This window comes from Brassica oleracea, chromosome C9 (assembly GCF_000695525.1).
Source record: "Brassica oleracea var. oleracea cultivar TO1000 chromosome C9, BOL, whole genome shotgun sequence".
Lineage (NCBI taxonomy): Eukaryota > Viridiplantae > Streptophyta > Magnoliopsida > Brassicales > Brassicaceae > Brassica > Brassica oleracea.
In genome coordinates, this window is record NC_027756.1 from 7,698,984 (window position 1) to 7,714,691 (window position 15,708).

Here is a 15,708-nt window from a genome sequence, read left to right on the forward strand (position 1 = left end):
TGATTTAATGTAATAAGGTAATAATATTAGTCACGCCACATGGCTTATTTTCGAAGAGGGTTCTAAAACGATGTGGACGTTCTCTAGAGCTTCGATTAGTCACTTTTATTAGTATAGATAGATTTAATGTAATATTTATATTTTACGTTTTAAGATAGATTTTTAAGGTTTAATGTACTTTTTCTATATTTTTAAATTGTGTATTTACATTTTAAGATAAATTTTTAATGCTTAATATTTTTTATATTATGTATTTACTTATTAATATTATTTTTGTATATTATATATTTTCTTAAATTGTGTAATTACTCATATTTAAATATATAATTCGTATATTATATATTTACATATTTAAATCTATATTTACTTATATTTTCGTATAATTTAATGAATATATGGTAATAATATGTAGTATGGTAATATGATTTAATGTAATAAGGTAATAATATTAGTCATGCCACATGTCTTATTTTCGAATAGGGTTTTTAAAACGATGTGGACGCTCTCTGAAGCCTCGATTAGTCCATTTTATTTATGTATTTACTTATTAATATTATTTTCGTATATTATATATTTTCTTAAATTGTGTAATTACTTATTACTGTATATATAATTCATATATTATAGATTTACATATTTAAATCTATAGTTACTTATATTTTCATATGATTTAATGTATATATGGTAATAATGTGTAATATGGTAATGTGATTTAATGTAATAAGTTAATAATATTAGTCATGCCACATGTCTTATTTTCGAAGAGGATTTCTAAAATGATGTGGACGCTCTCTGGAGCCTCGATTAGTCTCTTTTATTAGTATAGATTATCTTAAATTGTATGACAAAAACATAAATTAATAAGTTTACCAAAAAAAAAAACATAAATTAATAAGAAAAGCCCATACAGAAACTTTAAAGGAATTTAAAACCCATCAAAACCCAAAGCAGCGTCTTCGTCTTCGTCTTCGTCCTCTGTCGTTTCCAATCATATATTTTCATCTGCCCCAGCTCACACGAGCGAAACTTCACCCTTTTTTGCCACCACAATCATGGCGGCGACGACGGTCTGGCAGCCCCTAAACGATGGCCTCACCGAGATCTGCACTCTTCTCGAACAGCAGATTTCTCCTTCCTCCGCCGTTGACAAGTCCCAGATTTGGAAGCAGCTTCAGCACTTCTCTCAAATCCCCGATTTCAACAACTATCTCGTCTTCATCCTCGTCCGCGCCGAGGTTCGTGGCGAGAGATTTCTCTACTCTCCCTCTGTCTATTGACTCAATCTACTATTGGTCTTTGGAGTTCGGATCGTTGGTTTCATTTGCCTATCGGATTCTCTTTGTAGCTCAGCTTTAGTTGATCCTGAGTTTCCGTTGAATCGAGTTTGTTAGAACTTTATAATCTCTGTTCTGTGGCTTTTCTTGAGAACTGATTTGCTTTCAAGCTAAGCTGCGTTTATATGATGTTGAGGAAGATAATAAGTCTAGCTTGAGGTTCCTGTATTGCTGTTACGTGATTGATTAGGTTTATGCATTGTATTCTCAACATATGTCTCCTAGCTGATGTGTACCGGTGTGATTGATTCAGGGCAAGTCCATTGAGATTCGTCAAGCTGCTGGATTGCTTCTGAAAAACAATCTGAAGGGTGCGTATCCATCCATGTCTCAAGAAAACCAGAAGTACATCAAGTCTGAGTTGCTGCCTTGTCTTGGAGCAGTGGACAGAAACATACGGACAACTGTTGGAACCATCATCAGTGTTATTGTTAACATAGAGGAAGGTTCTGGGTGGCCTGAGCTTTTGCCAGCTCTTGTTACTTGTTTAGACAGTAATGATCTGAATCACATGGATGGTGCGATGGATGCATTGTCAAAGGTATGTTCTTTTTCTTCTTCTTTTTGCTTATTAGCTGTGGTATCGTTGGAGTGTTTTTCAAAGTTTTGGTAATATCTACATGTCTTGTTGATCAGATTTGTGAGGATATCCCACATGTATTGGATTCAGAAGTGCCTGGTTTAGCAGAGCGCCCTATCAACGTTTTCCTGCCTAGGCTATATCAGGTAAGCATCTCATCACAGATTTCTAAATTCGGTTGTAGCACGTGCTGGGTTCTAGTTTGATTTCTTTTTTCTTACTGCTGGATTGGTTGCTGTAAGATTTATTGCCATTATTTTGTTTGATCAGTTTTTCCAGTCTCCCCATGCTTCACTGAGGAAGCTTGCCCTGGGTTGTGTGAACCAATATGTCATAATAATGCCTGCTGTAAGTATAAGGAAGATTGTTTTAACACATTATTTGTTTTCATTCGTTTAAGGGACTGGACTGTAACAAACTATGATTTGCAGGCTTTGTACAATTCTCTGGATAAGTACCTTCAGGGGTTGTTTCTCCTTGCCAATGATCCTGTAGCAGAAGTCAGAAAATTAGTACGCGACTTGTTTAAGCTTGTGTCACATGATTCAGTCAAATCCTATCTCATTTCAAAGTTCTTTTTCTTATGTATAATTTCTCTCCTTATGTTTAAAAGGTCTGCGCAGCATTTGTGCATCTCACAGAAGTCCTTCCCTCGTCTATTGAGGTATTTTTCATTGCTGATGGTTTTAACGTACACAGTATTTTAAAACTACTCTTAAGTGTCGCTTTTTAGTAAGTACTTCTTATGTTTAGTTCGAGTTATTTGACTACCCTGCATCTTATATTTTGCTTCTTCCCTTTTCGTTTTTTAAGCCACACCTAAGGAATGTAATGGAATACATGCTACAAGTCAACAAAGACCCTGATGAAGAAGTGGCTCTCGAAGCATGTGAATTTTGGTAATATGTTCTTTTCTTTGTTTGCTCTATAGATGGCGGTTGTAGACCTGTTTTTGTCTTATGTTCTGCAGTTTTTCCCCCCTTTTTCCTGCTTATTATTCCATCCTTGTACTCGTTTGTTCTCAGAGCTATATTGTTGTTTGGCAGGTCTGCATACTGTGATGCTCAGCTGCCGTCAGAGAATTTGAAAGAGTTACTGCCACGCCTAATTCCAGTATAGTGATGCTTCTCCTTTCTTCAGTATATTTTTGGGCGCACAATCGCTTGCTCAGCGGGTGTAGTTTGAAATCTTTGTAAAATATATCTGTTTTAGGTGTTGCTGTCGAACATGGCTTATGCAGATGACGACGAGTCGCTTTTGGATGCTGAGGTTATTTTTCTGTTGAATCTATTTGTTTCTTCACCTTTCACGATAAAATTAACCATCTTTTATCATATGAAAACTTTTCATTTTTGCAGGAAGATGAATCTCAACCAGATAGAAATCAGGTGCAGTTATTTGTTCTTGTGACTTTGATTTTTCTTATTAAAAGTACTATTGAGTTTTCATTCATTTGGTTCCCCAACAGGATTTGAAACCTCGTTTTCATACATCGAGACTTCATGGATCAGAGGATTTTGATGACGATGTACGTGATCTACTTCTTTTAGTGTCATTTGATATTTGTATAGATGTTACGTATGTTTGTAATTCTATAGATCCTTCTTTAATGAATATCTCTGAATACAGGATGATGACTCGTTTAACGTGTGGAATTTAAGAAAGTGCAGTGCAGCAGCTATTGACGTTCTCTCTAATGTATTTGGAGATGAGATCCTTCCGGCACTCATGCCCCTTATTCAGGTAATCGTTATTCCTCTATATCTTTGTAAATTTATTCAATAAACTAAACCCTGTTCTTCCATGTTGTAGGCAAAATTATCAACTTCTGGGGACGAGGCCTGGAAAGAAAGGGAAGCTGCTGTTTTGACCCTTGGGGCTATTGCTGAAGGCTGCTTTAATGGTCTTTACCCTCACTTGTCTGAGGCAAGTTCGTTTTTGATCTACATCATCTCATATCTATCATTTTTCTCCGCTCAGTTCAAGTAGATCAATATGCTAGTGCCTTAGTTCTGCAGATCGTAGCATTTCTTCTTCCTCTTTTAGATGATAAGTTCCCTCTCATACGAAGCATATCTTGCTGGACGCTTTCTCGATTTGGCAAGTATCTTATCCAGGTATGATTTGAACAGGAGATTTCGTGCTTCAACTGCTTCCAACGATCTTTAGATGATTCTCTCCTTCTCTTTTATAGGAAGGTGGCAATCCGAAGGGTTATGAACAGTTTGAAAAAGTTCTTATGGGTCTTCTCCGCAGACTCTTGGATTCGAACAAGCGGGTCCAGGAGGCTGCCTGTTCAGCTTTTGCAACTGTTGAAGAGGTACCTATTGGCTTTGGGTTTTGATAACATTTGTGGATGTTTGTTGACCGTGTTAATTATTCTCTGTGAATATGTAGGATGCTGCTGAAGAGTTAGTGCCACACCTGGGAGTAATACTGCAGCATCTAATGTGCGCTTTTGGGAAGTATCAGGTTAATCCTTTGCTGGTTATTATCTACTTCAAGCAAATGTTGCTATACGTCTACCTAACATACAATTTTCATATCCCAGAGGCGGAACTTAAGAATTGTGTATGATGCTATTGGAACACTGGCAGATTCGGTTAGAGAAGAGTTGAACAAGGTATGACGATTGGGTTTGTGTAAAGGTTAATATGCTCTCGTAAATTTGAGCTCCTTGACGATTATTTTTTGTTCCATACACTGGTGCTGGTATAAATTTTATTGCCTGCTTAATATTCTTCCTTCTGCAGCCTGCTTATCTTGAAATTCTGATGCCTCCACTGGTCGCAAAGTGGCAACAACTTTCAAATTCGGATAAAGATCTATTTCCGTTGCTGGAATGCTTCACATCTATTTCTCAGGTATGGGCTATTTGTCAAGGCCTTCGAAATATCTGTAAAGTCTTGAATATGTTGCACCAATGAATCTAAGATAGTGAAGATACCCAGGTTTTAGTAGTCTTAAGAAAACTGAAAAAGTAATATGGAGTTGTTGGTTAGCTAAGAGGCATTATTGAAGATTATTAGTTAAGCCTGAAATTGCTACTAATAGTAAGAGATAACAATTGTGAACATCAGACAATTTCATCCTGACAGAGTGTTAAGACTGTTTGAAGCCTGAACTATATGTCTAACAAATTGTGTTTCCATCTTACAGGCTTTAGGTGTAGGGTTCGCTCCATTTGCTCAGCCTGTTTTCCAAAGATGCATGGATATCATCCAACTACAACACATGGCTAAGGTTTCATTCAGAATTTGGAATTTTATCTAATTGGCGAATTAGAACTATCTTTTCCAGTTTACCTTACCTATTATACTGCCTCAGCTAGATAGCATCACAAAGCTTGAGTATAGAAACAGTTATTCATATTTTACTGAAGCATGTACATAACTATTGCACGCATATGTTTTTTTTTTTGTTTGATGAAAGCTTGCTTGTGGTATTTGTAGGTTGATCCTGCCTCTGCTGGGGCTCAGTACGACAGAGAATTCATTGTTTGTTCTCTTGATTTACTTTCTGGACTTGCTGAAGGGCTTGGCAGTGGGATAGAGTCTCTGGTACTGACTTTCCTCGATGTCTTGCTCGCGCGATTTTCTGTTCATAAGTTCCCTGAGACAACCGCATATATTACTCTTTTTCAGGTTTCACAAACTAATCTAAGGGATTTGCTTCTCAACTGTTGCATGGATGAGGCTCCTGATGTCAGACAAAGTGCGTTTGCTCTCATGGGTGATCTTGCAAGAGTAAGCTGCATATTCTTTTACATTAAACAGTGTCCTTGACAAAATTAATCAGCCGGGGAAGTCTTACACGAGAATAACCCGTAGTTATGTGGTATCATATGCTATAGTTTTGATACTTTCTGCTACATATATTAGTGTAGTAATGCCGTTTGGCTACCACTGACAGGTATTCCCGGCCTACCTACAACCCCGTCTGATTGAGTTCCTTCAGGTTGCAAGCCAGCAACTGGTTGGTATTCAAGTTTTACTCTTGACTAAATCAATTCTCTTTTTTTATTTGTATTGATCATATCTATTCTTTGTACAGAGTACAAACCTCATTGGAGAAAACCTTTCTGTGGCAAATAATGCTTGTTGGGCCATTGGAGAATTAGCTGTCAAGGTAATACCAAAATACTAATTTTTGCTATCGAAGCTTGAAGTGTTTGGTTAAGGGCAGACTTGTGAATGATATGAACTGAATGTTTCAGGTTCGTCAAGAAGTTTCACCAATTGTGACCAACGTTGTCTCTGCCCTAGCCCTGATTCTTCAGCATGCAGAGGTGACTCCCGCAGCCTATTTATTCAAGAGTCTTTTGGCCATGCCTGAGTCTATCAACTGTTATATCTGACGACTATGCCTAATTTTGTTTTCTTGTGACAGGCTGTTAATAAATCACTAGTTGAGAACAGTGCAATTACCCTCGGTAGACTAGCATGGATTCGTCCAGACCTCGTTGCACCTCACATGGAGCACTTCATGAAACCATGGTGCTTGGCATTGGCAATGTTAGTGAGCCTTTTGGTTTTGAATTTAGAGTCTTTACACTCCCAACTGCTGCGCCGTACAACAGTTTCTTATTATACTTTCTTTTCAGGGTACGTGATGACCTTGAGAAAGAAGATGCATTTAGAGGATTATGTGCAGTGGTATTTCTCTCGCCTCTTTGCTTAGTGTTTGAAACATGTAAATGAAGTTTGTTACTTACGAGTGTTCTCCATGAATTTCAGGTAAAAGTGAATCCATCAGGAGGTGTCAGCTCACTTGTTTTCATATGCAAAGCCATTGCAAGCTGGCATGTAAGTGAAATGAAACCAAATGCGACTCCCTGCTAAACTAAATGTCGCTGCCGAGCTTTCGAACTATTGGTTGACAAGCCTTTTTATCACAGGAAATTAGAAGTGAGGACGTCAATAGCGAAGTCTCCCAAGTGCTGAACGGCTATAAACAAGTAAGCTGTGCTGAATTCAAGTTCAGCTTTTAATCACTTTAAGCACTGGCCTCACTCATAATGATTAATGTCTTTTGAATTCATCTTTTTGGGTTCAGATGCTTGGAAACTCATGGGCGGAATGTTGGTCTGCTTTGGATCCTCCTGTAAAAGAAAGGCTTGCGAGATATCAAGTGTAGTATTGATTGTACACCGGTTAGTCTCAAATCAGAAAGATCTGCTCTTATCTTATTCATTGCAAAGAACAAATAGAGTTTGAGCAAGAAGAAAACGCCTGAGACACCATTTTTCTTTTGCAAGATTAAACGAAAGGCAAAAGAGTCACAAGAGAAAGAGAGAAACAGTAGATAGTCTGATCTTTGTGGGGTTCTTCTTATAACATGGTTGGGTTAAAAAACAAACAATTCGTGGATTCGATTCTTCCTTGGCAACGTGGTATGGTGGTTTGAGCAGTTTTGGACATGTGGATTACCAATAAGAAAAAAAAAATGTGATTGATAGTGTTGTGCTTTATTGATCTAGCTCTATTATGCCAATACTAATTACTACTCTTCCCTGTTGCGTTTACATATGAAATCTCTTAGATTAGTCCCATGCCAGCCACTATTGTCTCGGGACTACGACAACTCCCGAGCACAAATTTAATCATACTTGGTCACCTTTCTCGTCAGTCCCTCCTAGTAACTTTTATCTTCGGCCATGAATTGCTCTACAAGTGTTCACATGCTATCCTACAGTAGGATTCCTACCGCCACAAACTGATCCTCCAAGAACTGACAGCATGACCTAGTTTTTTGACGGAACTAAAAAAGTTAGCTTCTATATAAATAAGATTTTAGGATTTCAATATTGTCTACCATTCACGGGCTCAACCAAAACAGTTGATTCATTAACCAAGACTACATATTTTTTTGATGAAGAAGAAGGCGAGACACGAGAACTACACTTACACATTTCCTACCCCTCAACTTGCTCTTGCATCTGCTGCGATGGATGATGAGGAAACTAATCCCGATTGCTGAAAAAATAAAATGTGAAGCTGTCTTTGTCCTCTCTTTATGTGTCTTTGTTTATGTCATTTTCACTTTGCTATTTACGAAGAGGCTCTGTTTCAAAGGTCCAAAAGTTGTTGTATGTGTCCAACTCCAACCTCACTTTTGTCAAATTGAGTTCAAGCCTTCGGATTTTATCCAACCCGAGTCACCATGAGTGTAATCTTATCGATTAGTTTTCATTAGCCAAACCAAACAAAGCCAGGTTTTAGTTTTAGCAAAGTTATATCCTCAAGTAAACAATACTGAGCCAGTGAGAAGATAACTTAAAAAAAAAGACTAAACATTACATTTGTTTCTCTTGCTTTGCTTTATAGCTCACACACAATCGAATTGACTGATGCTTGTTACAAAACCCTATAAAATTTTGAACTTGGTGTGAGTTTCTAATGATCACCGATGGACATTCCGATGAATTGATCAACTCAATAGGTACATAACTCAACTCCAAATCAGCATCCGTTTCTTTAAAACCAAAATCCTCTATAACAATTTTCTGTAACTCTTCCGATTCCAAAGCAAGTAACCTTTCTCCTTTCTTTTTATCAACATTAAAACTCTAACCCTAAGCTATGACCAATTTCCAAACACCAAATGAAACATAGATATGAATCATGGTAGAAACAATGTGAAATTTTTGTGAAAGTTTTGTGAGCAATCAAAGGAATATGAAAAGGGCGTGAGAAGGAGGGTTATATTACATTTTTTTTTTAATTTTGATTTTTTTTCTTCAAAATTTCATTTTTTAATTTCGGTGTTTTTCATATAAGGAAACAAAATATTCCCAAATATACTTTTTCCATATTTTTCGGAACTGATTATGCTTATCCGTAGAATACAATAAATCTGTAGAACTCGGTTTCTACTGGTTTTTAGATTTATAGTAATGTGTAGATTTTGATTTCTACAAGTTTTAGATTTCTAGTAAATCACTAGAAATCGGTTTCTACAGCTTTTAGATTTATAATTATGATTTCTACAGATTTTAGAACGATATGTTAAGCGAGGAATGTGTGTTTTAAAAAAAAATAGAATACTATTATTTTGGTAGATCACGTATTCTAAACATAGTAGATTCAATGAAAAAATGGAATTCATGTTCTACTTCGTAGAATACAAATTCTACTTTTATGTAGAATATAATCTGAAATTATAATTAAAACATTTTTACAGCTGGAAAAAAATACAAGTAAGTTCATTTAGGTATTTCATAAGTACTTACTAATTTTCAATTTTTTTTAGTTTATAAGACTATTTATTTAATTTATTTTCCAAAAAATTAAAAGGCATTAGAGGCAAAAATGTAAATGGTACAAAATATAAATTAGCCTAATGAGACATAGTTACCATTTTTTTGGCCAAAAAAAATAATTTCCCCCGGCTTTTTTTGATGTAAAAAAAATGTTACGAAAGAAAAATCGATGCAATCTGGAAAAGCTAAGCGATTGTAATGAAGCAAAATGTCTTTTGTCTTTTACCAGCCTCTCGGTAAAGATTTATCCTTTCTTCACTGTTGCGCTGGTCACATATATTAGTATATGCACCATGTAGTTCCAACTATTAAGGAATCTACGAATATTTCTTTTTCTTTTACAGCGAATCTGAAAGATTACATGAGATATGTACAATACGAATATATTGCAACATCTTAACAACCGCACTAGCGTCGGCTAGGGTGATACAGATGGCCTAATTATAAAAGTTTAATCAAGGGTTATTAAATTATTTAACAAAAATGAAACTTAATATATGTACATTTGCACGTGGATATTTAACATAAGATATAGGTAAGAGTCAGAAGTGAGGAGAACTAGGAAGATAGAAGATAGAAGATAGATTAGAGAGATGGAAGAGAGGCTTGGAGGGCTAGCACACATGTTGACGACGGTTTTCCTGTCATCATTCGCCGGATTCTTGGTAAGGCCGGTCATGACTGACGTCACCGTCGCTGCGGTTTGCTCCGGATTAAACGATTCGTGCTCTCTTGCCGTTTACCTCACCGGAGTACACCAAGTGGTAATCACGTCTACTTGTATATATGTGCATATTGGTCGTTCACTGTCATTGTTTTCAATCTTCAGTCTCTTCCTTTTTTCTGGTTAGCGACTCTTTAATTTTTTGTCAGAACAAATGTTTTCAAAAACTCATGAACGTCTTCAAATTTGTAAGAAATTTCAATAATATAAGAACTTTTTAAAGATCAAATAATTAATGCATGTATACTTTTGTTATTCCAATGGTGGAAAAAGACAGTGGGACTTGGGACAATGGTAATGATGCCGGTAATCGGGAATCTAGCCGACAGGTATGGAATCAAGGCATTGCTTACGCTTCCCATGTGCCTCTCTATAATTCCTCCAGGTTCTTTATTTTTTCTCTAAACTTAAGCTTTTACACAATTAATCCTAACCTTTAAGCACAGGCTAACCGTGATTAGTTACTCACTTTGTTTCAAATTAAGTTTCGCTCTAGGTAAATTTTTTATTATAAACTAAATGTCGTTTTATAAATGTAATGATGTTTTTTTCTCATTTAATCCTAATGAAACTAAAAATAATATACCATCCGTTTCAAAAAAATACAATCCGATTCAATAATATACCATCCGTTTCACACATTAAAAAACACATTAAAACTTAATTGCAAATGCATTGTTTTTTGTAAATAACAATTTTCCATAATTTTTAGCCAATAGAAATTCAATAAACACCATTAATTTTTTTGAATTTTACAATTTCTCATTAAATAATACACTGAAAATGTAAAAAATGTATCATTTTGAAATAATTTTTTTTTTCTAGAATGCGAATCTTTATGAAACGAATGGAGTAAATATTACCCCCTCTTTATATCACTTTAAGTGGTGTTTAAGGATTTTTATTTTGTTTCATAATAAGTGAAGTTTTTACTATTTTAGATAAAATTTAGTGTCATTTAAAATTTGTGACTAATTACAAAATACTCTACTTTTTTTATTTGTTGAACTATTTTTATTTAATGATATTTTTATATAACCAACATAAACTATGTAAAATTTTGTATTTTCTTAATTTTTATGTAAAAACCTTCTAACGCCACTTAGAATAATACAGAGAAAGCATGTAATTTCAACGGTTAAACACAAAGTTGTACATTTAACTATTTTCGTCATTTTTACGGAAAGATTTTTAATGGCACAGTTTATAATTTGAAATGGAGGAACTTTATAGGCATCAATAATATTGACTACACTACAAAAATTAGCCCGACTTTTCACAGCCATCGAAAATATTTACTACTCTTTTAAATTCGTTTGTGCATTGTTTTTATTAACTCGGTTATTACTCTGTAAACCACAAACTGCAGTACAGCGGCTTTTTAATACTAACAAAAAAATTGTAGCCAATTGTGTATCAGTATTGTAGACATCTAGTAGAGAAGCTAAACAGCAGCATTGTGGCAAAACCCCACATGAGTTCTTAAAACAACAAAATACTAATTTTTTTAATCAAACTTAATTACTGAATTAAATCTAAGTTTTTAAAATAAAATTTAACCACCACAAAAGTGACATCTAGACAATAAGGTTTGGTGGGTTTCTAATAATGTCTAAGACAAGATACTTTCTCTCTCTAACTTTTCTTCTTTTTATTACCTTTCATCTGTAAGAAACTGGGTAAGAATCAATTGTTAGTCATGCTCTAAGGTGCATGAGATGTGCACCCATACCATACAATTATAACCCAAACAAAAACATTAAAAGTTTGTTAGTTTAGGTGGTAAAATTTGTATCTTTAATATCCTATTTCAATAATCTCATTTGCATTTATTATTATTAATAATGTACCAATACATTAAAAAATAGATTCGCTCCTTGTGGACATCTATTCACACGATTAGACAAGTATAGTGCTAACTTAAAAAAGGAGATCCTCAAACACGTCTATCTCGTTTTGCCAACCACTCGACCATTGTTTGATTCTCTTTATAGATTATAAAACAACAAAATCGTCTGATTTGTTTATATTTTTCTGTGGGCATCATCTATTCACAATTAGACAAGTACTGTATAGTGCTAACTTAAAAAAAGGAAATCCTTAAGCACGTCTGTCTCGTTTTGCCAACCACTCAACGATTGTCTGATTCGCAGCTCTTTATACAAGTAGGTTATAAAACAACAAAATTGTCTGATTTGTTTACATTTTTCCTATTGTTTTTCTCTTCTTCTGTAAAGTACATACTATTTTGTCAGGTTTTGAAATCAAATAGTAGGACAAAACTCGTGAAAATCGGCAAACAAAATTCAAATATATATATATATATATATAATTTGACAAAATGACATGATATGTGAGATATATTGAAACAACGATTAAAAAGTTGATTTGCCAAGACAGTTGATACTTGGCTAACCTTTGTTCCTCTTTTGATTTTGTTTATTGACACATGTTCCTAAAATGTAGTAACATTTTGCAGCAATATTAGGGTATAGAAGGGATACATTATTTTTTTACACATATTATGTGATCAAGATTATATTTGATATGGTCTGCCAAGGCACCGTTGACTGTCTCGCTCAGGCTTATGTGGTAAATATTTTGTTTTATTTCACTATGATCTTATTTTATGATATTTTTGCCTCATTAAAATTTGTTTTTTTCAGGCAAAAAATATTCATGGCACACAAAGAATATCAATGTTTGGAGTTTTAGCAGGTGTCAGATCAATTTCCGCAGTTTGTGCAACATTTGCAGCTCGTTTTCTACCCACGGCTTCGACTTTTCAGGTATCGAATAATGTAGTAACAATGAAATATCGAATGAGAGACAGCCTCGAACAATGATTCAATCTGATGGACTCATTATTATCGCTTTGTTATTGGTTATCTAACAAGAATATATAGAAGGAATTAAAATTAAATTTATATTACATCATCAAAAATATAATATAATAATTTTTTAAAAGATATTAGTCAATGAATTTTAAATTAATATAACAACAAATATGTTATAATTTGTGTCAATATAAAGTGTACAGGTTCTTGGAATTTATGTGAAGAAAATTTATTCTTATATAGAATCATGTAAGAGGCTTATGTGTAAAAGAAATTTTTATCTTATATTGAATGATGTAAGAAATACTATAAAGAATATGTGAAAGTTATTTTCATTGTTATTTTATCCATATTCTGAAAGCTAAAATTTTTATTATTTCAAGAAAATAGTTTTGTGACTGCAAAATTNTATATATATATATATATATATATATATATATATATATATAATTTTTAGAAACTGATAAATAATATATAAACAAGTAGATTACTTGTAGATTTTCAAAATAAACGGAAAAAGATAGCATATGTCAAAGTGTAGGAGCAATATATAAATACAAGAGATCATTATATTTGTTTAGGTTACCGCTTTATCATTATTCGTTGGCCTGGTGTACATGAGAATTTTCCTAAAAGAGAGGTTACACGGTGATGATGAAGATGGCTATGATGGTTGTGGTGATGAAAGGATGTTAGCAGAGCCAATTCTAAAAAATGCTCCAACTAAGACACATGTCTTCAACAATAAGTATTCCTCTTTGAAAGATATGGTCGCCTTGATGAAGAATAGGTACGTTATATATAGTGTATGCATGGTGGCATCTATATACACACACATACATATATAATCCTAAATAATTAATATGAATTCTTATAACACAGTACACTCGTTCAAGCATTGGTCGTTACATTTTTTGTTACCTTCTCACAAAGTGGAATGGAGTCAGCTTTCTTGGTTCTCATCTCCACACTCTTTATATAAGAAATCCATTAATTTATATATATTAAACTCCTTTTAATTTTATATTAAACTCTTTTTATTGATACAGTATTTTCTGAAAGCCCGTTTTGGGTTTAAGAAAAATGACTTTGCTCAACTCTCCCTGTTGGTTTGGATCATTGGCTCCATATCCCAAGTAATAACGTGTAACTATCGTACAACATCGTTTATAATCTGAATAAATGTTATTCATCGATTGTGCTGTTGAAATTTGTTTTGTTAGTTGTTTATATTGCGGATATTGGTTTCTGCCATTGGAGAACGTAGGGTATTATCAACAGGGCTTCTTATGGATTTCTTCAACGTAAACATTCTAGAACTTTTTAATGTTAATTTTACTCCATTTAATCTACACACTAATCATGAAAATCTATAAATAAAATAGATAATGAATTTGGTTAATGCTTTTGTCGCGCAGGCAGCAATTCTCAGTGTTTCATGGTCACCATGGGTGAGTCTGTTTAAACTAGGACCTTCTCAGAGGAGTTGCTCATATATACGCATAAGCACATATATACCCTTGACGAAATTAACAAAATTTACCTATAAGTTAAATTTCATTTTGAAAAACATATACATATAAAATCAATATATATTATATTAAACTCAGTCTTTCTGAATGTTATTGAGCTGGCGGTTTGAAAATTCGTTCTATGTTATTGAGCTGACGGTTTGGTTTGGTTTTGTTTTTGTGCACAATGTAGGTTCCTTATGCCGCCACAGCCCTAGTACCCGGAGTGATGTTTGTAATGCCATCTGTAAGATGTTCTAGCTTAACATTCTATTTGTTATAAATTTTTTTTTGTGAAACTCTATTTATTATAGTTTCACTTAAAATATAATTTAAAATATGGTTTCAGATTTATGGTATTGCCTCGAGACAAATTGGGTCCGCTGAACAGGTAAGACCGCAAAAGTTATATTTTTCTTTATACAGTATAGTATAATAGAATATGATATATTATTGTGTTGTGTTTGATAAGAGAATACAATATGCATATATATAGTGGTAACATTAACATAATGTTAACACTAGATAATGCTAACTTTAACACTTAATGTAAATATGCTAGAATATCTTGAGATTAACTTATTCTTCAAGTCTTTCCTTTTAGTCTTCATGGTCTTCATGAGTTTCATGGCTTCACAGTCTTGGTCCGTAAGATACATATCTTCCGGCCCAACATATCTCTAATACTCCCCCGCACGACAAACGTGGGATGCAACACGCAAATCTGCAATCACAAAGCAGACCACGTATGTCGTGGATACTATGTCGAGGAAAACAAATCAGTAGGTTCCTCCAGGAATAAACTTCAACTTAGACAATGAGGGATGAAAACTTCAGCTCTTCTTTGGTCTTGACAATGGGAATACATCCCGTGGGCGCAACTGCTGCTCCAAAAACAATCGTCCTTAACTTGGACAGTCCATAAATCGGACTAAAACAGACCAAAAAACATGAGCGTTCTACTAGAACTCTACCGTAACGGTTAAACTATAACCAATAAAATCTCAAACTATAATAAAACAAGACTGACATAAACTTTGAGAAATTCTAAACTATAGAAAATCTCTAACAAAAAATAACCCATGTGAAATCACAAACTCATAAACCCACTAGGACTTTTGATAATTCTTGCATGCAGCCGTCTAAACCATAACTATTGCACGTAACTAATTAGAAATAGAAAACAAAACCTAGTAACTTTACTAAACCCCAGCGACTCACACCCACGTTATCACGTCGTCTTCATCGACCGTATCATCACCATCTTCTTCAACATCGCCAACACCAACGATGATCATCATCATCAAAGCTTAAAACTTATAATGCGGAAGCTTTAATTTTGATCCCTAAGAATCGAATGCTCTGATACCATGTAAAGTATAATAGAATATGATATATTATTGTGTTGTGTTTGATAAGAGAATACAATATGCATATATATAGTGGTAACATTAACATAAT

At 34.2% G+C, this 15,708-nt stretch overlaps 2 protein-coding genes across 3 annotated transcripts in view; both read left to right on the plus strand.

Moving 5' to 3' along the window:
- The first annotated feature begins 960 nt into the window (after nt 1-960).
- LOC106318735 (transportin-1) lies at nt 961-7,382 on the plus strand. 2 transcript variants are annotated; one of them, XM_013756849.1, is made up of 30 exons: nt 961-1,235; nt 1,588-1,875; nt 1,971-2,060; nt 2,185-2,262; nt 2,346-2,426; nt 2,528-2,578; nt 2,728-2,813; nt 2,961-3,027; nt 3,127-3,183; nt 3,273-3,302; nt 3,383-3,442; nt 3,544-3,657; nt 3,727-3,840; nt 3,933-4,031; nt 4,109-4,234; nt 4,312-4,386; nt 4,466-4,537; nt 4,668-4,778; nt 5,074-5,157; nt 5,367-5,474; nt 5,559-5,660; nt 5,827-5,889; nt 5,968-6,042; nt 6,131-6,202; nt 6,304-6,428; nt 6,518-6,569; nt 6,651-6,719; nt 6,812-6,871; nt 6,970-7,066; nt 7,172-7,382. In XM_013756849.1, exons 1-29 carry the CDS (start codon nt 1,053-1,055, stop codon nt 7,048-7,050), a joined length of 2,673 nt encoding a protein of 890 aa, XP_013612303.1. In that variant the 5' UTR covers nt 961-1,052; the 3' UTR covers nt 7,051-7,066; nt 7,172-7,382. The 2 variants fall into 2 exon arrangements, with proteins under 2 accessions (XP_013612303.1, XP_013612302.1); XM_013756848.1 differs by having other exon boundaries at nt 6,970-7,382.
- Nucleotides 7,383-9,620: 2,238 nt separating this feature from the next.
- The window catches only part of LOC106313883 (hippocampus abundant transcript 1 protein-like), an 11,864-nt gene continuing 5,776 nt past the window's right edge, over nt 9,621-15,708 (plus strand). The window contains exons 1-11 of the mRNA XM_013751810.1: nt 9,621-9,939; nt 10,173-10,284; nt 12,379-12,491; nt 12,566-12,688; nt 13,318-13,526; nt 13,619-13,691; nt 13,786-13,872; nt 13,960-14,040; nt 14,155-14,187; nt 14,441-14,494; nt 14,597-14,638. Coding sequence (XP_013607264.1) covers nt 9,769-9,939; nt 10,173-10,284; nt 12,379-12,491; nt 12,566-12,688; nt 13,318-13,526; nt 13,619-13,691; nt 13,786-13,872; nt 13,960-14,040; nt 14,155-14,187; nt 14,441-14,494; nt 14,597-14,638 — 1,098 coding nt within the window. The 5' untranslated portion in view covers nt 9,621-9,768. The remainder of the gene's footprint in view (nt 9,940-10,172; nt 10,285-12,378; nt 12,492-12,565; nt 12,689-13,317; nt 13,527-13,618; nt 13,692-13,785; nt 13,873-13,959; nt 14,041-14,154; nt 14,188-14,440; nt 14,495-14,596; nt 14,639-15,708) is intronic.